Source organism: Vanessa tameamea, chromosome 26 (genome assembly GCF_037043105.1).
Source record: "Vanessa tameamea isolate UH-Manoa-2023 chromosome 26, ilVanTame1 primary haplotype, whole genome shotgun sequence".
Classification (NCBI taxonomy): domain Eukaryota; kingdom Metazoa; phylum Arthropoda; class Insecta; order Lepidoptera; family Nymphalidae; genus Vanessa; species Vanessa tameamea.
Window position 1 is genome coordinate 3,562,604 of NC_087334.1, and position 25,467 is coordinate 3,588,070.

Below are 25,467 nucleotides of genomic sequence, written 5' to 3' on the forward strand. Positions count from 1 at the left end.
ACTTAGAGATTCGTTGATTCATATTTAAAAAAAGAACACATACAATTTAAGAATGTGGCCGAGTTTTAAACCAATCACTTGATGAAAGGCTGTCGTATTAAACTATCAACAAGCAAACTTAATCGTATATTCAAACCAGCACTATTATCCACAGCGAATCGCTAATATGTACTCGCGGCGCACAAAAGGTGTACACCGTAAATCTTATAAAATATTAGCTTAGGTCAGTACTAAAAGTTATAATCAAAGTTTATGAAGTACACTCGAGTATTTTTACACATGTGGCACTGTTATATTGTGAAATATCTCTGGTGGTAGTGTTTTTTTATATAGATTTTATACGAGTTTTTAAATAGGGCATTAAACGTGAAACTAATGAACAATATATATATATTTTTTTTAAAGTTTTGACTGACATTATATAAGAAATTGTAACTAACGTAAAGATATGTTTAATATTTTGCATGTGTACGTTAAATAAACAACAATCGATGTAGAAAAAGTTCATTAGTTTTCCATTTTGTTACTTACATTGGCTTCAAAGTAATGTATGTGATGTTGTCCAATATTTATTTATATTAAAAACAACGCATTGATTTACTTCATCAATCAAAATCAATTTAATTTGAATGACTTAATATTGATCAGATGATCTGTATTATTTTATTACAAGGAAAACCGTTCCGACCACTCGTATGCTATACTAAATTAAAACTTTTATCCTCATTTAAATCGCCCTAAGTCAAAAAAATATTTAAAATAATTATACCGTAAATGGTAACGAACTTAATCGTTAAAATGTCTTAATTGCAAGGTCGAAATCCCAACCCTTCGATACTAAAATGCATGCCAATTTTAACCCGTGACTTAAGTACCGTCTGTCCTTTAATAGCCTTTTTCGTATCTCAAATCGCAACGTTCATCAACTTATTTTGTGACTAAACTTCAAGGAAATAAAGTTGACTTTGCGTTGTATAGAGTTAGGAAATAAATGGTAGCAGTCGTGAGTTCAAATCCTAATTAACACCTCCGTGTATAGATAAATTGCACCGATAGTGTACGGATGTGGCGTTTGCCAGGTTTTTGTAGTATATTTACGGTCCTTATTGAATTTTTGTATATTTTATTGTACGATTCGTTTGTTTGACTCTAGAAAATGAAAAATATTCTAAGCTGTAGTACAAAACACCTACATTTTATTTGGTGGTACGGCTTTGAGCGAGCTCGTCTACCAGGTATCATACACTCACAATATAATCAACCGCCAAGCAGCAATACTTAGTTATTATTGGGTTCCGATTTGAAGAGTGAGTGAGCCAGTGTAACTACAGACACAAGGGACATTACATTTCCTCCCAAGGTTGGTGGGCGTATTGTTCATGTGATTTCATTTCATACAGCGCTAATATCTATAGGCAGTGGTAACCACTTACCATCAGATGGCCCATTTGCCAGTTCGACTACGGTTGCCATAAAAAAGTCCTACCTATTTAGGTAGGACTGGAAAAACTTATATTTATAATAAATAAGACGATAAATCCAAAACAAACGGTCCACTAAAATGTAAATATAGTTTCAAATGAACCATGAATACAAAATTCAATTGTTATCAACATTAAACCAGATATAGAAATAAAAGCAACTCCACGACATGAGAAACGCTCAACAACAGACACCATTATATTATGTTATCTACACGCTGTATAATGTTACAGTCTTATCATTGTAACGTTACCATGTTGTTGGAACTGCATTTCAGTCTTCGGTTCGATTGGAGTCACCTTTCATTGTTTCCTCGGGTGTGGGAGGAATGGGCGAATGTCTGATAATGTATCAGCGCGTATTATTTGTACGATTGTCTTTTTACTGACGATTTCTTTCGGCCGATTTATCTCATTTGCAATCTTATTTAGTTCCAAAAAGTAACTTTTAAGTTCTTTCACGTATAAACATTTGTAACTTTCTGATATTAAACATCGATGACGACGAATTCACTAATTGTCGTTACGATTATTGCTTTAGTACAAGTTAATACAAGTTAAGTGATAACTTAATGATGAAAAAAAATAAAAGAACTTACCTCTTAAAGTATTAGCACCATATAGTGGATGGTCATAAGGCACGGGGCGGTAAGCAGGGTGGAGGGCGGCGAGGTAGCTCAATTCACTGGTAGCACCAGCCGCCGCCGCCGCTGCTGCTGCTAATCTATAAACAAGAGAAATACAATTGATTAATTTTTTGCCACTCAGAAAACATTACGAGTCAGGAGACACCCAGACAATAATCACAACCATCATCACGAACGAACTAGAAGTAATGAATTGACACAGAGCATTATGTAAAAAGTAGTAGAAGACGAAGTACAATAATTAAATTATTTACGTTAATAAACCATAGAGTGTCTCAATGATCACTGCTTCGATTGGAAATAAAATTATTGCAATTCATATATAATATTTTAGCCGAACCTAACTCAATTATTAATCTCGCTTGCAATAAAAGCAACTCCTCCGATTCTGACGGCTCAATAAAGAAAAAAAATTTAAAACGTTTGACAAATTTTACAAACATTTGTAATTCAATTCTTTGGCTTCTTAATTTTGGGCGTAACGATGGCTAATATATTCAACTGCCTTAATGTTTAATCATGAAAGATCGAAATCAATCGATAACCGTTGGATCTGGAATTCGATTCTGCTTTTCGAAAGCAATTATACAAGCGCTGCCACCAATAGGAACAATCTGACAAGTCATAAAACTTCTACGACACAAAGGACACCAACTAAAAAAGCACCTGCCCTATTCAAAGTATTCAGACCATCGGTGCGGACCTCAAGGTCTAACAGTGGGGTTTCGAGCGCAAAAACTGGTGAAGCACGATTCGGCCATCAAATTTGTTGTTCAAATATATTTCTGCGAATACAATTCTAGACCAAACTGAGAGTACAATTGTAGCTATTCTTTGTGTTTTCGTGTTCTTCGAATAGAAAGTAGTGATTTTTTACTTAGTTTAAATTTCAATAATATTATTTATGTTCTAAATAAAATTTCCATTTGCAAATTTTATTCAGTCGAAATTATTTAGGGAACCCTAAAAATTCGTCCAAAGGTATCTGTGATGTAAAATGTCTGGACATTTGATAGGGCAATAAGCGACGTCTGGGCGACATTTTTGGTGCAAATTAAGGGACAGGAGAGGAAAAACGAAGGGAATTTTGCACATTTATTTGCACATAAGTAAATATTTTTGTTGATTGTTTACTGACCAAAAAAAATAACAGACCTCTTTATAGACAAAGTATTTATACGAATTGATTTAATTATCAAAAACTTAATTGTATCTAATTGATTAATAAAAGACACAGATTAAATATAAATATTTATAACGATATAAGTAAAATTATAGAGAGCATGTTAGCCATGAAATAGACAAACAATATAAATACAGTATTCCTTTCCCACGTTTATATAAAAAAACAAATCGACTAAAGCGATTCGCTAGCGAATAAAAACACAATAGCGCACGCGCAATGCGCCCAGTAATAAAATTATTAAACAAATCAAACTCATAACATAATAATGCGGCAGGAAAATTGTCGGGTGGGCTCGGAATAAAGAAATTATCCAACTTACTGGCCAGACGATTGCGTCCCTCGAACAAAGACGTAGCATTGAGAAACGAAAGAAAAAGAAAAAAATATGGCGGCTAACAAAATAAATAAAACAAGTGCAAGAACACGCGCGCCTGCGCCCCGCGTGACGTCTTCATGTAGGCTGTCTTTATCGCACACGGGATTGCTCCTTTTAAACACACAGGTGTGACAGGGACGGTATTAAGTAAACACTTCCTCTAAACGGGAAAAAAGTTTAAAAACAGTGCTGGATGTGAAACAAGTTTTACAGATTTCGCGCAGACGACCTCTTTTTGATTTTGATGTTTTATTTAGGGTCATTCTAAAAGTGTATGTTATTCGACATAATTGAACGTTGACAAGATGGCACAAAAAATTGTACGTTTTTAAGAATTCCGTTTAAATCTTTTTTCGTTAAGCAAGTTTATAATTATTGCGTAAATGGAAATGTATTTTGGTAATGTTTTTTTGAAACACTAAAGCAATGTTTTTTTTTCACTGATTAGGAATGTAGATTATATCTAGAAGAACCAGCAAGAAACTCAGTTAACTATTTTCCAAAAATTACGTTACATTGATAATTAAATATGCCAATAAAATTAATTTAATTAGTGGCCACGAAATGACTAGACGATCAAATGCTATTTAAAAAAAAATAAAGTTGCAACCAAATGTCTATTAATTAATAAGAAACCTTAACTGGCCAGCAACATAATAAATAATTATTCAATTGTATTTAATTAATAAACAAATGTAATTTTAATTTAGTCGGATAAGAGTATCTATTTTGTATACATATATTGTAGGTCAATCGTTTAACTGGGCCGATCGAGATATGCCTGGTCACATCACTAGTACGAAAGAACGATTGCCGATTTATCCAACTATTTACTTAGCCACATCGAGATATAGCAGATATATATTTACGTGTGTAACATAGCAGAGCTATTAGCAAATTGATTAATATGTAAATTTAAAGTTAGCTTATCTGTTACTCCTACTGCGATTAAAATGGACTTGGTTCTCATGTTGTTTCCATTTACTAAACATGAAACAAATTAAAAAAAAAGTATTTTACCAACCGAAAACGCAAAGTCTAATTTAATTTTATTGCAGAATCCGTCGGAACTTAAGGGTTTGTTTTACGACCAAAATTACAAGCTGTATAGTTGATAATAGTCTGTCAGCGGATAATTTACTTTATAACTACACTAATTACTGCTATAACTGTTTAAAATATAAAATAAACATTAATAGTTTATATATACGTTGTTACGTACAAATTACAATAGTCAAAATGGGAATTTTATAATGAAAACTAATTCTTAGTTTTGTGCAAAACAATATATGGGAACATGTTCTCAAATATTACTTTTTTAATATTATTTGACTTGGTGGCTGGGCTTTGTGCAGGCTCGCCTGGATAAGTACCACCACCTCTCACATATTCTACCGCCAAATACAAATAATTAGTATTGTTATGTTTCGATTTGAGCAGTGAGTTAGGGGAACATAGTTTTACATTCATTGGCTCACAAAATTTTAGGAGATACTCTGTTTTTTTTTGTGTTCATTAGAGTAGGTAAGCAAAATGCCAAATAGGATTATACTATTTAATATTTATTTTTAAATATATTTATATATTATTTTTTTATTAAAATATAATTAAACAAAACATAATTATGTCCTTCAGCGTTACAAGAAACCACAGCCGATAACGAAATCAATTCCCAACAACAAATATTCCTTGTAAAAGCATCGAAAGCAAATTATAGCTTTAATATAGTTTCAAGCGGTTTTCGTACCTATTTATATGTGTAGACATGTCAGAGTCGCGTGTGGTGACCGTATCAGATGGTAGGGTGTCATCAATAACGTGATGGTAGATAGTGACATTCGTCGCTTGTATGTTTCTTTACGGTGTATTGGTTGGATGACGAGACGACGGAAAGAGTTAATACAGATATTTATAAAATGAACTGCCTATATATATTTTTTCTACAAACTCGTGGGAATTTATAGACCATAAAATTTGATTAATTAGAAACAGCCTGTATACGTTCGAAATTGCTTTTAATATAAGTCCTTTTCCGATTTATTATGTCACGTCGAATTTTTATTCTAGGAAATATTACGATAGAGATTGTTTTACTAACAACCTGTATATTGTTATAATAATAATAATAATAAATAAATATTGGACATCACATACATTACCCTGATCCCAATGTAAGTAGCTAAAGCACTTGTGTTATGGCATATCAGAAGTAACGACGGTACCACATACACCCAGACCCAAGACAATATAGGAAATTAAGGAAATTTTTCTACATCGACTCGGCCGGGAATCGAACCCGGGACCTCGGAGTGGCGTACCTATGAAAACCGGTGTACACCCTACTCAACTACGGAGGTCATCAGAATGTTATACTTTTAATTAAATACCTACTTTACTTTACTTAACTACCTTACTATTAATATTAAGTCCTTTCAAGCCTACTTTTACCTCTTATATAGAAAAGGTAAAAAATATATTAAAAATATGTCATAAATAAGTTTGTATCGTACTCAGTGCAGCCCTAACCTCGTCTTAATTACAACATATACTTAAAACTCAAATACACTTTATTATACCATTTTAACTTAAATTATATTAAAAGTCAAAAATTGTAAAAATAGCTTTGCCAAAATTTTCAAAACCGTGCCAATACATTCCCGCGTTCGTATCTTCGTTACAAATTTTACACAGATTAACGAAATATATAAATTTTCATGTGTTAACGTAAGAAGGTTTTATGTCTCCATAACATTCACGCCTCATTTAAATACGGACAAGTATACTCTCGTTTATAAAGATTCCCTTGACAAATAATACCGAAGCTTAATTCTCAGGTCCTTAACACGGGCAACGGTGATTTATGAAGGCTTTAAATGAAAAAAATATAAGCCTCCCATGTTGGTCGGGATTAGGTGTGGAGCACAAACAGCATTCTAAAAATCTGATTCGTTTAGTAAGAGCTAGGGTTGCTAAAAATATAATTATTTATTTTTATTATAAAAGATATTAATTTTTTTGAAAATAGAGATGATGCTGGTAGAATCACGTGAATCTTAACTGAATTTATATTTCATCTCGTGTTCGTGTTGAATGAAAACCCATCCAATGTGTATTCACGTTAAAATAAACTCCATCTTGTCCAGAAATATAAATGTGATCTTAACCCAGAAGTGGGACTTTTACGGTAAATTTATACATTAATTTTTAAATTAAATAAATTGAAATAATCGATATCGATACTGTTTATAAAATCGATACTTGTAAACGATCACCGTCCGAGTACCATCGACAAAAAAAATATTGATTCATCAACATACCTTTTACAATACATATGCCTGAATACAATTTAGCTTCGAGCGTTTTTAAAACAGTTACAGAAATTCCACTACACCGGTAATTTATTTTTGGAATTTAGTTTATGAACTAGGCGAATTTTTAATTATTCTTAATTGCTTTCATTGCCAATGGCGCGTGTATAAATTATCACTGAGATAATTTCCTTTCAACATCAAAGAGTATCTCTTGTTATACATTTAAATATTGTACAAGTTTATTACATCTTGACAAATATATTAAATTTTGATCAAATCGACTGGATTTTGGACTGATGGACGTTTTAAAGAAAAGTTACGCATCCGATAATTTATATTTTGATGTTTATATTTATATTAATTTTTAGCAATTTATACGCAAAAAACATACATGATAATACTGAAAGAATTATTTCGCTTATAAATCGATAAATTAAAAATGTTGTCGAAATATTAACTCGTATTAAAAAAAAAAAAACTCCAATAAAACAGTATTAATATTAAGCGCAATGCCAACTTTAAATTACCAGTATAATGACTCCATATACCGGGTACCAGACATCGACGTATATTTATCGATAAATGATTTAATTATTTAAATAAATCGCCGATGACCAAATATAAGCGTGACCTCACGAGAACATTTTACTAATGGCCAAACGTTTGGTCCCCCGTAGTGTGGACACGGCCGTTTTGACGTTTTATTTTTCATTACCGCGAACCGACAGCTCAATTAAAATAAATGAAACTAAATGTGAATCACCCTGTGGTGTGAATTCTCTCTTCCGAGAAGGCAGGCAGCGGGTGATCGGCTATTGTGAACGATAATTCATAGCCTTTCTATAGTTTTACTTGACGTTTCAAGTGTTTTTAAGTAAATACCTATCTCCCGTTGAGATTTCAAAATGGCAAATGTCATACAACCGTTTTTTTTTTTTTTAAATTATATCAAATGTAGAACTGCGGGCCACAGTAATAGTTCCGTTTATAGAAAAAGCCAAAATATATGGCAGTTGAAAATAATGCTAGTAGGTATTATATCAATGAAGAAATGCTAAAGAAAACACCGATTTACACGTAAGCGAAGTTCGAAATTGCATCGACTGTTGTTGAATGCACTCTATACAGGCATCTTACAAATTATTAATTAAAAAAAAAAAAAAACTGTCCACATACAAAACTGTTTATAAGGAATGGAACGCGCCCAGCGTTTAATTATTGCTACGTGTAATATTATAAAATAAATTATAAAATTATTAAAAAATCATTATTTAATAAAGCGTTTCAGCACTGATGAAAACAACTTACTTTTATTTTTTTACTGTTAAAAATAACATAACTGTATCAAAATATGTGACTAAATTCTTTTTGCTTTTGTATGTACTCCTACGCTGTCGCTGTACCTTTTAACCAAGAGTAATGTCATCGAAATGACATACCTATGTACATGTTAACATTTCGGTTTAATTGAAATAATTTTAATTTAATTAAAATTTTATATAACATCAAAGCTTTTATGAACCGTCAACATTACATTTAGATTTGAAATCATTTTATATTAATTTCTTGCTTACTGGTAGGCTTTTTCCAGTTTATTCAAGAGTTTTCTGTTTTGTAAATTACCTACTATATTTATTTTTGCTTTATATATGTTTTATTTCTTCCATTTATTCCTGACTATCATTATATGATTAGTAATAGGTAGGTAGGTAGGTAGTTATATGATTAATTAATTGAGTAGATTTTCTTAAACTGTTATAATACAATCTATCGACATTTAGAACTGGATTATAATTGATCTTATCTGAGAAGTCTTACTCAAACGGATTCGCACAAAGAACAGTTAAATTAATTATAAATGAAATACCCGAAGCTAATATAAGTGTTTAATCTCCAGTAACACATTATTTGCAATGATAAAACATTTTAATTATTCCTGACAGACGAACAGTAAACTACACGACATAGAAACTGATCAGGCAACATAAAGCAGCTCGAACAAGTTCTCTTACAACTCCATAACGTCTAGGCACAAAGCTAGACCGACGGTCTATAAGACTTTGACTTAGATAAGTAGGGTGTATATCAATTTTAATATTTAAAGACTTTCCTGTTTTTTAAATAATACATTAGATTACAAAAAAAATATTGTAAATTTTGAAATTTGAAATCATCGGTTAAGATGCACGCGTACTAACCACTGGGCATGTTTGCATAAATACCTTATTTGGTGGTAGGGATATGTGTGTCTGGGTAGAAATCATCCATTCATCATGTGTTACCACCAAGCGGCGATAGTTAGTATTGTTTTACTCCGTATTAAAGGGTGATTGATCCAGTATATCTATAGGGACATGGTACGACGACGTAAAGGATGGTTAAAATGTCTTTCGGTAGTGGTTACTTACCAAAGAAAAAGAAGTCAATTCTTAAAGAATCGTACTGCAGTACCTATTCGATTTTACGAAAATTTGGTCACACTAACCAGCGTCTCAAACAAGAGGTCGTTCAGAATCGACGGTAAACAGTCGTTTCTCTGTTGAGAAGCAAAATTGACTTGTCAGTTTGTAATATAAATAGCAAGTTATTTGTTTATTTATTGTGCCCCTTTTTATAGCTAACTTTACACTACAAGCAATATACTTAAACTGTTTGGTTCGAGGAAAGTCCCGTATCTATCAAAGAGTTCTTAGTAACCAAGGAAAGCGGGCGTCGCCAAATAAAAAAAAAAAGTTACCTAAATGATCGGATTCGTTCTAGACATTAATGGAATAATTTTTTATGCGTAATAAAAACAGTGCCATATTTTGTGTTTTTTTTAACCGAATTATCATTTGGCCTAAATGGTTACAAACAATTAAGATAAACGAGAGGTTAAAGATCGTCCGCGTCTATTTAATAATCTTTTTATTTGGTGTCTAAGTGTTAAATAATATTTCTTAATCAGCAATCAATTAATGCAACCGATTTGATAGTTATCGCATTATTGAGCTAAGATGGTCCAATAAATATTGTAAGCGAAATATATTTAATATCCAATAACCGATAATTTAAGTTATGTAACTTAATTGGATATGATTACGTAATAATTGATTTACCCTGGTGGACTTTGTGCAAGCCCTAGGTACCATACCACGGTAGATAGGACCCTGTCATTATATATTATTATTATTGTTGTATTATCAAAAGTAAAATATAATCTCATATAACTATTTAAAGTAAAGTAAAATTATACTTTGATAAAGGATCACTACCATTTTGATACCATTACAATCAAGCACCATTTATTTGTATTTCATTAATAATTCATCTCATGCTCTACCTTAAAGGTGAAAACATTGTGAAATTTAAGAAGTTTTAAAACTTGCAGCATACCCTTAAAACCACATTGGTACAGCGTGGTGGAATTTTTTATATTTTTGAACGTATTTTTTTTATAAGAAATCGTTTATTACTCTCCATAAAGTAAATCTAGATACGCCATTAAAGTGAAACAAAAAACATACAAACAAACGAGATACCAGGCGCCATTTCTAAACTTAGTGGAGTAGTCATCAACTCAGGCAATTAATCATTTGAACTTAGCGAACGCTAGGCGTCACTCAAGGCACTAATTTAGGTACTCAACTTTACCTATTACATATCAAAGACTTTATTCATTTGGCAGAGTCTTGTTCGACAACACTAACGGTCTGTAGAATGGGTTTAATTGGGCCATAAATTAGATAGAGCACTATTTGTATGGGCACAGCTTTTGCAATAAATATGATATGATAATAATGCCTCTACTAATATAATTAAGTTGATAATATTTAGAACTTGTTAACGGTCTTCCTGGTACGTTTATAGATATTCACAAGTTATATATATATATATATATATATTTGTAACAATCGGTATGTTTTATATTGCATTAAACAAGGAAATGATTTAAGAAAATGATTTGGTAATTAAAGACCTAACAAAATCCAACATATCAATAGACATTCTGTGTTACGTTGATATAAAAAAAATCAAGTTCAGATGCAGAATTTTAGGTATGTTTTAATTTAGGTATATTTGACAATTACATTAAAAATGTACCAACTTCTAGTCCCGAATTCGTTCGGGTGTAATAAGAATTTTATTTGCATCCCGATCACAGCGAGATTTACCCGGTCGAATTAAGCTAATCCAGGGACCACAAACACGGTCAAATTGCTCAAGAGAAGTTCAGTCACATATTCAATCATATATAGACGTACAGAAGATTTCTATATAAAGATAGTTACACCGTCAGTTACACTTCCTACCATCAAACTTTACAACAGAAACCTACAAATGAAAATTGCCCATAAAAATAACGTTGCTTGTATAAAAGAACTACTAAAAATAATAGATTTATTGCCTCGAATAGACACGTGTCGAAATTATTTTTTATATATATAGTTCGAAATATGTTTACGACTTTGTCAGTTACGGTTAACGATTTAAATTTTTTTTTATGGCTCAAGTTTTCATCACACCTATCACTTGAATGGGATATTTTATATATCTTTTACTAGCTGAATGAAAGGATGGCAGATGCATCAACTGTTTTTGTTTAAGATCTGTACAATCCCATTCGAGTACTTATCAATGCTATGTTTTCTTATGTTTTATAATATGATCTTCAATAATATCATTCAAAATAAAAATATGCAATTTTGATCATCACAAATCTACGACTGAAAAAAGAACGTGTCTGTGATGTTTAAAATAAAACGTTTAATAAACGTCTTGAATGAAGTTCGGGAGCTTTTTAATCCATATGAAGCGAAAATAAACAAACGCATATTGTAAACAATGACTACACGCCCGTGATGAGCGGAGCGTCTGAAGAGTTTTATTTTTTATATATTATTAAGTAATAACAGTACTTTATGTATAAACAAGTAAAATTAATAATTTAATTATCAATATTTTTTTATATAATCTAAACCGATACTTAATTAATCTTATTTTTTGCTATTGTAAGTTTTAATATTAAATATGAAAACGACCATAGGTACGAAGATGTTATGTCTCTTGTGCATGTAGTTACACTGGCTCACTCATCCTTTAAAATGAAACACAATATACATAAAACTTATGTTAAAAGATGCAGCGCTTTCACGGCGTTTCGCAGTTTCGCTCGCTTTAAATTTAGACTACTGACGAGGCGAGTTTGAATATCATGTTAGAAAACAATTTTATATATTAAATTTTGGTCTATTTTTCCCAATTAATTTAACTTGTAAAATGTTTTTAAACTTTTTCAAGACTAACGAATGTTTAATCAAACTATTAACTACACTTTTTGCTATAAAACATATTAATTGAAATTTTCAACCATAAAAAATTTAAGCATAAAAATATTCCATCTCCGAAAACACAATGTCCTGCGCGCACGCACATATTGCTCTCGCGCGTTGACGTGAGTCTGTTTACAAATAAATCATCTGGCATTATATGATTGCGCCTGCGCCTCGGTCCGGTGTACGCTTCCGGTGGGGTCATCGGACTCGGCACGTGAATTATGACGTTAGATGCTAAGATTCAAGCCTTTAGCTTTATACTAAAGCCTACCTGAGATGAAAATTACTATGTTTAAGTCGTAGTTAAAACGCTAGAAGGCATCTGGATTAAACCTATATAATTATAAGGATAAGTTAGCTGGAAACCAAACATTATAATCAGGATTAGCACAAGTTTTTGATTAAAAATATACAGATACAAAAGTATCTCTCATATTTTTGTATTTTACAATTCATATTGTACAGATAACAAACATTTAATTTCAAATAATAATTTTAGAAGTATTAGAAAATATAGCATAAACCTAATATACGCTTACAAACAAAGGAGCAAACTTCTTGAGCTTATAATATTGAGTGTAGACCATTACGATCTTATGTAGGTATAACTATTCATTTTGGGATTATTTATTTGTCAATCAAATTATAAAGAATATTTAAAATATTTATATTTTAAATCATTGTTGTTCGATTTACTAAATAATATGTAATTGAAATACTAAACAAACCCTTACACATCCAGAACATCATTAAGAGTAAATTATAAGATGTCTCTGTGCTTCAAGTAATTATAGGTAAAGTAATCAATTTAAATACGACAGGGTATCACGTCTGACCCCCGATATCTTGTAATGTTACAAAAATGTTAGTGAAGAGTATTATAAAGAGTTCATTATTAATGTTATTAAGGAGAAACGATTCATAATATTATTAAAGAAGTAATTTTAAACGTCGAATTTAAAACAAACGACATTATAATTAAAAAAAAGAAAACCAACAATCATGCTGTTTCTGTCGTCGTTTCGTTTCAAGTTGAAGCTTACTTTGAACGAACCGGAAATTTAAAATTTTTTAAAACCAATAAATAAGTGTAATGATTATATTTCAGTATACTTTTGCGTGAAGGAGTAAGAAGAAATTATATTAATTCAAACTTTGTCAAATCCGGAAGTATGTTTGACTGTTTGTTACATAACGACTTAAGTAACGAAATTTGCAATAGTTATCTTGAGCCCTCGATATTGAGGATAAATTTAATGCTTTATTTACTATAAATTGGTGGAACAACTATTTGCCAATAATACGGTGCTACCTACTTTTTAAAATGCGAATAATCGATATTTATATAAAAATAAATCGTTAGTAGTCCTTATCTATACTTCAGAGAGAGAAGTCGCGAGCGATGACTTGTATTTCATAAACTTCAATATTCTACTAATTTAATCGTCCTTTTTAAAAATTCAAGCTTAGAACTTGGTTATTCTGAACATTACAATCATTTAATTCTTCGACAATTTTATTACAATCAGTAAAAGTAATGCCAAGTTCTAAAAAACAATCACAAAAATTTAAATTAAGAACACGGTTAATCGAAAATTAAAACTTCAAAATATAACAATCATGTAACTCTCCGTTAAAACCATTACAGTCAAAAACTGATGCAAAGTTCTGAGACGTCAATTTTCAAAATTTAAATTTGGAACATAATCGAAACTTTAAACTTCGAAACATAATAATCATGATATTATTCGTCGTTAACAGGCATGACATAAGCGAATGCTGCATAACATTCGTCTTCGCTTAGATTCGATGAAAAGTGCATTCACCGCACATTAGTAATGTCCATCCATATTGATAGTTTCGCCCTTGTCCTGTCAACGTAGATATTAACCTCTCTTGTCCTCTGTACGCAAATGCTGTTTTAGATTGCGTTTACGACTTTCTGTATAGATGTATATGAACTACTGAGTAATAGATTGAACTTGCCTTTTTTTAGCTTTGTAATAATTTATTCAATCAAGCAAATTGTTTAAATAGTTAAGATATGTTCTAATTGATTATTCTTTAATTTTTTTATACGTATATGTAATTTTTTTTTGTCGCTTAGTGGTACCACCCACTCATAAAGTATTCGGAACTACTTAGTTCTCAAGATTGGTGGCACATCGGCGAGAGATGGATTAGATGATTGACAATGTCTAAAGGCGGTGGTAGCCACTTACCATCTTGGCCCACTTGCCAGTTTGCCTACCTATAAAACCTCCAAGGTAACAGGAATATTTATTCAGAATTCATTGCATAGATCCTTCACATTACATTAGTTTATGATTTAATAATACGATTTTGTTTATTAGTCATAAGGAAATGACCACATACCAGAGGCTGCGCGTCCGTGTCGAAGAAACAATAAAAGACTCTACCTAATTAGGAGCACGTAAACAAACAAGCCAAGTTCCCGGGCTTTAAATTTCTTCAATTTTTATTTAGGTGTCAGACACGGGCACTGTGTTTAATAAAAAAATATATATTTATATGTATAGACGTTATAAAACTCCAAATGAGTCGTAAAACACCCGGTTGCTGCGCTAGGGTATTTTTTATTGAGATGCCGGGTTAACGACCGCGAGTCAGCCCTTGGCGGGGTTTTGACCTTTAATTGTAACAAATGAAGGGTAAACGCGAGTACCTTCCGAATTTCCTAAGATTATCTTCTCTTCTCAACTAAATGATTGATATTTTTCTTTTTGCAAGAATTTGAAGTTTATGTTTGTAACGTCAATGGGCTAAATTGAAATTTCAAAGCGCAGCTAATTACATAGTAATATTATACTCTTAAAGCTTCTCCAAATCGCGCCGTATCTTCTGGTATAAGTTTGATGTATAATGGTTTAGTATATTTTACAGTTAGGTAATACAGAGTATCCTCGTTTTATACTATAAATATACAAACAATTGTGTAAAACATAAACATATGCATCCGTTTCTTTTTTATATCATTTAAATTGTCGTTTTTATGACGATATAATTTTTTATATCATTTAAGTAATGTGCAGGTAGGTACATAAAATCGAAATAACATTTCAATAAAGGCTTTGTTTTAAAAATATATACTTTGTCAAATGGCAAACCTTTTCCGGTAAATAAAACATGCTCTATTCGTATACGTCTTAGGGTTTTGTACATTCGATAAAAAAACGGAACCCTAATGACTATTAATCTGGTGTCTCGGTCTAATTTATATAATTTAAAATTTAGTACTCATATATGATGACCAAAATAAAAAAAAAAAAAATTTTTTTGGTTATTTATATAAGAATGTATCAAAAAAAATATTTTTGAAATGATCTCATTATACTATGACATGTTCTATTAAATAATTTAAATGAAAGTAAATAGTAGTATAAAAAAAATTTGTTAATAATATATATATTTTTATATATAGAAACAAATCATACTGTTATAGTAATGTGTTTAAAACGTCTTTGGTGTTAAATGTTGTCTTTATAAACATGTTAGCAGGTGCCATGTTTCCGAACGGTCGCTTTGATAGCGTATTGTGTTACCGAGTTAGTTTTACATTTCCACACGCTGGGATTTATTCCAATATTACAGTTATACGTTTTTACTCAAAGACAGGAGAGGATGTTATCTTGTATTTAAAAAAGGAATTATTTAAAAATTCATACATTCATAGATAGAAATCGATTTACAAAAGATCACACTTTTATACGTCACAAGTACTCATTAACATATCTATATAAATATTACGAATATGAAAGAAACTCTGTCTGTTACGCTATCATAGCCAAACCACTGGTATGAACTAAGCAAGCTTTAACCCCATACAATCTTAAATTTCCGTCGCTTACTACAAATCATTTGAGTTGCGATAATATTTATTTTATGGATGATCAAATAATTCTAAACCTGTAGCAACACTCAAAGATCCCACATTTCGGTACCTTTTAACTGTTTAATCATAGATCAAAGACCTATTTACAATATAAAGTATCTAAAGGTATTAACAAGTTTCTTTTTTTGGTGTTTATAATAAGGGTAACTGAGGGTAGTTTAACTATTCCCTAATTTGTAGATAAACAAAATTATGATTTGATTATATATGAACGACAATCTTTTCCTGACGCACAAATTATTCAAGCGAAACAAAAATAAAAAATCGACTAACACGCACAATAATAAACACGGATTCGGAACAAAATTATGGCAGCATTAGGGTTGAATTCAATCTGAGTACAATTTTGTTCCTATAATCTCGAACGCCGAATATAAATCAAGAAGCGAGGAGCATCATGCAACGTTGCGTGCGCCGTGTGGACAGTAGCTAAACAATTGCAAGATTCTGGTCCATTATTCCTGTTCTCATTATAAAGGCGCGTGTTAAGTTCCAGATCGATTTAATGGTTTCAACATGCTATTTATTAGGATATTTATCAATTTCTAATAACAAACACATTGGAAACGTCGTAGCCCAGTTAAACGTAGATCGAAGGTTTAAATCTGAGCAGGCCGTTCATCGTGCTCAATGGTGGAGGAAAACATCGTATGCAACCTGGATATTTCGGTTATTATGCCGACGGATATTCATCTAACTCGTACTGGACAAATCCACTGCTAGTTGGATAGAATACCGTGTTGAAATAATTGGCTTATTTTTAACAGGAACCTTAGAACCCTTGCAGTGAAGATAATTAACTGCTTTTTTAATTTTTCTATAAAAAAGTATAATAGACCTAGAACGCATAAGCTATATCTTTTCTGTGTTTGTTTAATTTCAGGTGACACATAGGCGCATGAGTCACTCTAGCAAGGAGTACATATTCCTCATACTGTCTCCCTTAGTGGCATCTAAGATATTATGGTTTAGTGTCTGCTACCCTGGCCTCAACTGACAAATCGGTGCACAGCACTATGAAGTATGAATTTTTGGCAGTAGAATAACTTATAAATTAAACGATCCTACACAAACTCCTGCCACCGATAAATAAATGCCAGTCAAGAAAAAAAATTAAACCAACAATAAAAACTTAATCATCATTAAAATTTGACTCTTGTTAAACTGTACGTAGTTTAGCTACTGCAATTTGAAATACTGAAAAAAGTACTTGTATTTATTATTCATTTTAACCAATTTAATGGGATCCAGTATTGGTTCAGAACAATGACGTATAAAACGAAACAATTAATGTAGTAATGGTTCCTTGCTTTACGAACAAACAGACGTATCATTAAGGCGTTGCTTGAGGAAAGGGGTTTTAGTTATGTATTTGGTCACTTTTTTTATTTGGTTCATGAAACTCCTTTTAGTTATATAAGTAGTTTATTTAAAGTTAATAGATGAAGAAATAAACAACCTGATAGTGAATCACCGATAAACAAATTATTTAAAAAAGAAGATATACTGCTGTTGACGTTGCTGTTCAATTTGCGCATGGTATACGAACATTCAAAATACTAGTCAAATGTTATATTACTTCCAATAATAAAGTTCTACTTCTATTTCAACACCAGTGGGGCCTGATACTATAAAGTATTACTAATATTTAAATAACCAGAGCTCAAGAACAGATTATCAGAATCCCACATTAATACCAAGGTTGAAAGCGAATTTATTGTAAGATTTTAACTTATGAAACAAGAAAATCCATCGCTCACATAAATTACATAATATGTTAGATGAGTGTTAGCGCATCATTCTTGATCTACACGTAACAAAATGTAAGTCGTGTCTGTATATCGAATTTTGGTGTACAGATTTATTGTTTAATACTATCAAAAATATATATAAATTTTATTCAGTCTTTCAGCCAAGTCCACACTGTTTAATGCCCCAATAAATAATATTTTAGTTCAGGTAATTTATTGATCAAAAATAATATAATTTTAATTGATGAGATCAAATTGATTACAAATCCATTTTATGAAACACAATTGTTATTCAACGTTGTAATTGAAAACAAACGATGTCGCAAACCCTGCACTTATGGAACGTAATGTGTAACAAAAATAATATATAATCTGTGCTATATTTAGCTGAAGTGGGAGGTCAATGATGCATAGCGATGATTTAAAGGTGATTAGCCCAAATATTATTTACGTCTGCCGACCAGTTGAGTTAAAAAAAAAACTATTTCATATTGGCTATCGAAATAACAATAGAGTTTTTTTTTATTTCAATAGTTTGTACATAGGCAATAGTAATAGTAAGGAATGATTTATTGAACTCAGCTGTGCTTTCATATAATTCTTGATAAACTTTTCTAATATTTGATAATATTTATTTTGGTTTGATTGTCTTAAAAAAAATGTTTTTTTAATAAAAATTGGACCGAATATAAAAAAAATACACATACGAATCTTCACCTGATACTAAATGTGGTTTAAATTTTGCAAATAACTTATTAATCAATCTAACCGATGGAGTTGAAATTTTCCCCACCCCTTGCTGATGGTGGTGACTCTAGAATCTATACTAGATTATACCAAATTATATTTATTTTAGTACCTACAAGGATAAAATAAAAGCTGTGACTTTAAAAAAGTTTTTTTAACTAGGATTATTGACGAAAAACAATATAAAACACAAAACATCAAACTAGACTAAATATCAAACTAAATTCAGTTGCCAGTTTAGGAAAAGCGAAAATAATATTTAACGAAAAAGAAATACATCAAGGAAGTAATGACAAAAAAGACCGTACCATTAAGTTTATGTCGATACCATTAAATATCCAGGATGGGATATTTCAAGCAACATAAAGACCAATAAAGTTACAATGTACCAAGCAATCTGCACTCTAACTCATAGCTCTCCGGCACATCTATTTATAAACGGTTATGACAATAGTCCACTGTAACAGGATGCAGCGAATGACCAATTTATGACCGGAACCAGTTTATGGGACGATTGACCGATTGGAAGTTTTTTTAAGGGATGAGGGTCAGGAACATGTTATAAACAATTCAGGAAATGAAACAGTTTAGAGAACCAAGTGATGATCGTAGACTATTAACGTCGCCAAGTTTTTTAAATCGGTTCTTTACTGTGTCGATGCAAAGACTTCGGAAATTTTGTACATAAAGTCTGTCTATTAAGTTGAATGTATTTTTTCAGGGTATCATTTTTTGCACAACCGGTAAGTAATTAATTTTTTGACATTTATGTTTACTTCTTTTCTCATGACAAGCAGACGTGCCTTCAAGACAAACATATAAATCACTCAAGAGCGAACGTGCTAAGTTCAGTTTGAACAGTTTTTGCATTTCTGAGAATAATAATTGGACAGACGACCAATGGGAACTGCAGTAAACTGAGTCTATTCATGTAACAGGAACTTTAGGAGTTGTGCGCACAACAACCAACAAAAGGTACCAACGATGGACTTTAAATAACGACTGGGTACTAAATCTTTATTTTAAAAAAATTGAATTAGCTAACGTTTAAGTCAATTTTAATTGGACTTTAAAATATTCAGAATTTTAACTAAACCTCGCGAACGGGAATCTTTATTATAAAATTTGTTTCGTTATTTTCTGAATCCTATCTATCTAAATTTTAAACTGTAGTAGCTTCAGCATGTTATATTTCTTCAAAAATCCATTCATGTTGATGGTAATATTAATATTTTAAAGTACATCACTAAATGATGTCATAAATAATAATGATTACCTATGAAAAAAGCTATACCATCCGCTTTGGATGTTCCTATATAGGTAAAATGGTATTAAAAAGACTATAAAGCCACTTATATGAACTTCCATCTAACACATGTCTCCACAATGGTTTCCATGGCACAATGCACCATTCTCTCGCCCGCATCCCGATCTCATTGTACACGCTGTCTTCACAAATCATTTTGGAAAATATAAAATAGAACGCTAAAACAAAAGCATTATCATATTGTTCGACGTGTGTGGCAGTTTATTATGTAACATGTGTCAGAAATTAGATGCTTCGTCGTTATCAGAAACATCTACGAAGGGGAGTAATATTAATACCTTTTTTCGCAATCATCATTCACAATCAAAAATTCATTTATAACATTTTTATTATAAGTTACAAATAATTTGTTGTATTCCATTCTAGTTGTTGACTTATATAATTTATTAATCTAAAAGGAGAAACCACAAATCATATAAACATTCAAGCACGCATCAAAGTAAATAGTATATCCTCAATCAATGCATAGAAGTTGACAAGTGAAAAAGATCATTGATGCGAAACTGAAGAGGCTTTAAGTATTAATAGGCGACGAGGTACAAGATGTCGAGAGATGTCGATCCATCAGTTCAAAGGTTTCCAGTTAATGAATTAAACGACAGCCGACTCGCAACACCTCTTTTGTGGACAAAATTGACTTTGACGAAGCAAACGGAGCCAAAATAACTGATCGTGTCCAACCCATTGTGCGTGATAAAATTAGAACGCTTGGAAATAAACACGTGGTGGCAATTATCGCAGCAGCGGGTTAAATGAGGCACCGTGGAGTCGTTAATGGGTACACTCGTTCTCGCTTCCGGCGTCGGAATTCTTTCCAAACGAAAGAGACAGTGGACTTCAGAGAATACCAATAACCATTTATCATTGGTATGATCAATATACTATATTATATATAATTTAACGTTATAATTAAAGTATAGCAAAACTAGTTAGCTAAACAGTGGATTTTGAATGAAATAAATTAAGTCACGCCTTATACTTTTCGACTTGATTGATTTAGAATGCCTTCGGTTCTAGACTAGCAATTTGTTTTACGAACGAAGAGTCAATTGATTTTCGAACCAATAATAATAAAAGTTGACATTATTGGAAGGACATAGACACTTTGACGTCACATCAATCAGTTCCGCTAAAGTGCTTAGTAAATTTGAAAGTTTTATTTCTTAAAGTATTTGCAAGTTAAAGGCATCTAAAGCAGCGGCGACATTAATCATCTCAGCCGGCCGAACGAACTTCGGTCTCTCCATACATCATATATCCTTTGAGTGAAGCGAGTAACTCATTTGTTGAAAATCACCGACCTGCTTTTATTAATGTCCGCCCTAATATTGTAAACGTCTCAATCCCTTTGATGGCTTCCTGTTCATCATTTCTTAGTGGTTCATTGATTTGTTGGTCTTTTTTTAGTCCGCTATTATGTCCGGTTAGAGGAGATTAATATTGTCAATCTGATTGCACATGTCCGTTGTTGCAATATAAAAATATTCATGTGAGCAAAACAAGTATACAAACTTGATCGTCTCGCATTATTCTTAATTTAAATGTAAGATCAAGAAACCAATAAAGAAATATATATTTTTTTAATCATGTATCGTATCAGCTAGTTAATTGAAAGGCAGAAAATAAATTCGAAGTTAATCGTCATTAAACACTAAGGATAAATGAATGTGCATTCAAAACGTACTCAGTGGTTGAATATAATTGGTACATGAAAAGGTAGCTGCAGTTATGCAATGAAATAAGCCCGTGGCATGCAAAGGGACAAATGTTTAATGAACCACTCTATTTTATAGACTAGTCCTATAAACGAACTTGGCGTTTTGGAACGAGCCTAGTGCACGAAACGGTCGTAATACTAAAGGACACTTGACTCGCTGGCGTATATAATCAAATTATGCATATAGATGGATTCATTCGATACGAGGATACTTAGCCAATTTGATAATATTACCGAGAAATTATGACAAGAGCGACTTAAATTATTGTTAATGTATCGCAGATAATACTCGAATGGTATTTCAAATTAAAAAGTAATGTTGAGGTTAAGGAATGCTTTTATGCGGATATTATTTTATAACATTAAACTGTCAAAATTCAATGACAAAGGTATTATCATAAAACTTAGTACTTTTATATTGGCAGGTGTTCAACAGGAATAGCTGCCACCTGAAAAACATATGGTTATAATTGTAAAAAAAAACTTACTGTGCGTGATGATGATAATGCGTTGCGTGGTGCATGGCTGTAGCTGGAGCACCAGGAGGCGTCGAAGCGTGGAAAGCTGCAAAAGCCGAGGGAAACTGTAGTGGTAGGAAACCACCGCTGCCTGCAGTCCCAGGACCCCCAACCGACTCCCGATCAGGCATTATTTAAAGTCCTAGAAATATGTCATCACCTAGTCCCACCACACTTAACACTTTTTCAGTTTTATTATAAACATCACTAATTTGTTCAATCACGATTTTAAAAGCACCAATTAAATCTTTCGTCAAGTTAACTCGAATCTTAGTAACTCCATTTTCTTTTTCATTATCATTATATTGTTACAATGGATTTTTTTGTACATTATTGATTATATAATTTTCTTGTTAGCTTCTCATTCTTCTGTTTTTATCTGAAACAAAGAGATGATTAAAAATTAATTGTTTTCCTTTTAAAATCGGTTGCGGTTTTAAATTACAGTTTAGTATGTTGTCTGTTTGTTGTTAAATAAAAAGGTAAATACGTGCGATGTTTGCATGACCTGTTCTCGTTTGAATTTTCTCTATTATGTCTTTATGGACTGGACAATAACTATCCTCAATATTTACTATTTTACACGTTATACTAAATTTGGGTTCATTCTTTTGTATTTGACTATATTGATATCCTTTTAAATTTCACATCATTATCTATAACACCTGTCTTGGTATGGGCATGTTAAGCGGAGGAATGAGGACCATGTTGTGAGAAAGGTTTTGAGAATGGACGTGGATGGATATAGAGGTAGGGGACGACCAAAGAAACGATGGATGGATTGTGTGAAAAACGATATGGTTAGAAATAATGTTATTTGTGAGATGACGTCCGACAGAGCATTATGGAAGAAGTAAAATTGGGATAAGGGCAGGAGGATGATGATGATGGTGATATCGATAACCTTGACCTCAAGTCGTTTTATTGTAAAAAATATTTAAACATACGAAAATATTCCGCGTTAATTACCAGCTCATATACGCATTCCAATTTTCGTACTCGAAACAAAATTGTTAACATCGGAATGAGTGTTAATTACTGTTAAATCTTAACAAGTCTCCGGAATGGCAAAACATCATGTTACTAATTTATCGAGTCGACTGGATCGCCATTATCACATACAGAAAAGTTGATTCGAATTTTGACCGATATTTCTTTTTTAACACATTTTTGGAAACAATTATATAAATTAAAACACGTTGTATATAAAACCTCTTTCGTTTGCATTAAATGAAATCAAATTTTCTTTTGACATATATCAAAAACATCTAGATTCTATAGGAGTATCATTTAGAGAAAGTAATTCATATATCATTCCTTAAAACAATTGAAAAAGTTTAATTTGTATTAAATTTCCTTTGAGCGCCGTATATGGTAGAATTATGAAATCATATCAAGATTACCAAGTAGCCCCGATCTGTAGATGGAGAACATTTAAATTCGACAGGTTTTTGTCGAGACGAGTCCGTTTTTAACTCTTAACTTATACAACCATTTTAAGAAGAGCTATCACAGAAAAATTCCAGGCGTAATTAATGAAGATGTGATTGTTTCAAACTTACTTCGTACATTGTCCTCTTAATAAGGCGTAGTCTATAGACCCGTAAAAAATCATCGAAAATGTCGATAATCGATATAATGTCGATGAAAAAGATTTACGATGTTTTCGATGGTGGAATTGGCACGCTTCGAGTTTCGATTTTTATCGTTCATTCAAAAAACGAATTCAATGGTTTCATTTATTATTACAAGCCGAAAGCCCAGTAAAATTTAAACCCGGTACAAACCCAGGTACTCGTAAGCACCAACGAGTTATGTATGTGCTTAGTTTATGTTTACAATTCACCTCGTGCTCAGCAGTTCAGGAAAAATATTCCGTGGATACCTGGTTTTCTCGGGAGAAATTCTGTCACACGTAAATAACCTCAAATCCAAATAGAAGAGGGTTTAGCCCAGCAATGGGTCATTTAAAACTGTTGAACTTTTTTATAATATATTTAATCAGCACATGTTAAGAGGTTGGAGATCTCTTTACATTTTGCAAAAGTTAGAGACGAATTTCGAAATTCACTTTTCATATAAATGATAAAGATCGTAACTCGACAAACAAGAAAACATTACATTTATAGTCATGTTCAATTTACATAAAAACCTGCATTGCATTATTTGTCTGCTTAGCGAATCTTTTCTTAAGTAGAATTGAATGCAAATATGCAAACAATTATACAATTTCAATTCAAATATAAAATTAATATTAAAAATTAAAACATGATATCGATATAAGGGTACACCACTACCCTCTAAAATGAGTTCCGTAAAGCGCTGGCGCATGCCGACTCTCTCAATACGGCCCTTAATTACGATTTAATTGTTTTTTAGTCGACGAATTGTTTTGTACCTTCCGAGAAGCCCTTTAGATCTTATGGTGTTACGAGATGAGGTTCAGTTATTCCAGATTTTTGGTTACCATTGATTTTTTTATAAGCAAAAGTTCGATAAACTTAATAAAATTTAACTGTACATATAATTTTTAAATATTTAATTTATTTAGGTTAAACATTTAAAATGTCGAGATGTTTTTTAAACGGCCATCGTTATTATAATTGCAAGTTGAAATTAAGCTGTTACGTAATTTCGACGGTTTGTAAGATGGTTGATCAATCAATTAATTGATTTAACTTGTCAGTATTTTTTTTTTTTTTACTTTATGGTTCTGTAACTAGCTGCAGATCTCGATCTTGTGAATAATTATTGATATTAAATAGTAGGCGGATGTTTAGTTGGAAAAGTTAACACCCTTTCTGTGAGACAACGTACAGCCGTTGGTATGACGCTTGAAATATTTCCAGTCCTTCCAGAGAGTCATCTCAGAAAGAGATATTAGGTATCATATTTTAATTAGATTTATATACATATATAGTTTATGTCTAATGGTGTAGTCTGTTCATTAGGACAATAAAGATTATTTATAGTTTAGATAATCGTTTTTTATGTTAATATAGTAGTTAAGTAACACTAGTAAATATTCTACGGCTAGGTTAAAGGCCGTGAGGAGAAGTTTTAGAGCTTATACCACCACGCCGCTCTAATGCAAACCGCATAAATGTACACATGTGGCAAAGTGTCATCCGACACGCTATCCTCAAGCTATTTTCCTTCAGCCGAGCACGAAATGAAT

The 25,467-nt window shown here is 31.8% G+C and overlaps 1 protein-coding gene across 2 annotated transcripts in view; it reads right to left on the minus strand.

The window, feature by feature from the left end:
• Positions 1-25,467, minus strand: part of LOC113393200 (transcriptional activator cubitus interruptus) — a 96,412-nt gene that overhangs the window by 25,901 nt on the left and 45,044 nt on the right. For both annotated transcript variants that reach the window (XM_026629982.2, XM_026629972.2), the window contains exons 3-4: positions 22,260-22,668; positions 2,081-2,205 (exon numbers count right to left, since the gene is read on the minus strand). In XM_026629982.2, the coding sequence (XP_026485767.2) occupies positions 2,081-2,205; positions 22,260-22,420 (286 nt within the window). In that variant the 5' untranslated portion in view covers positions 22,421-22,668. The remainder of the gene's footprint in view (positions 1-2,080; positions 2,206-22,259; positions 22,669-25,467) is intronic.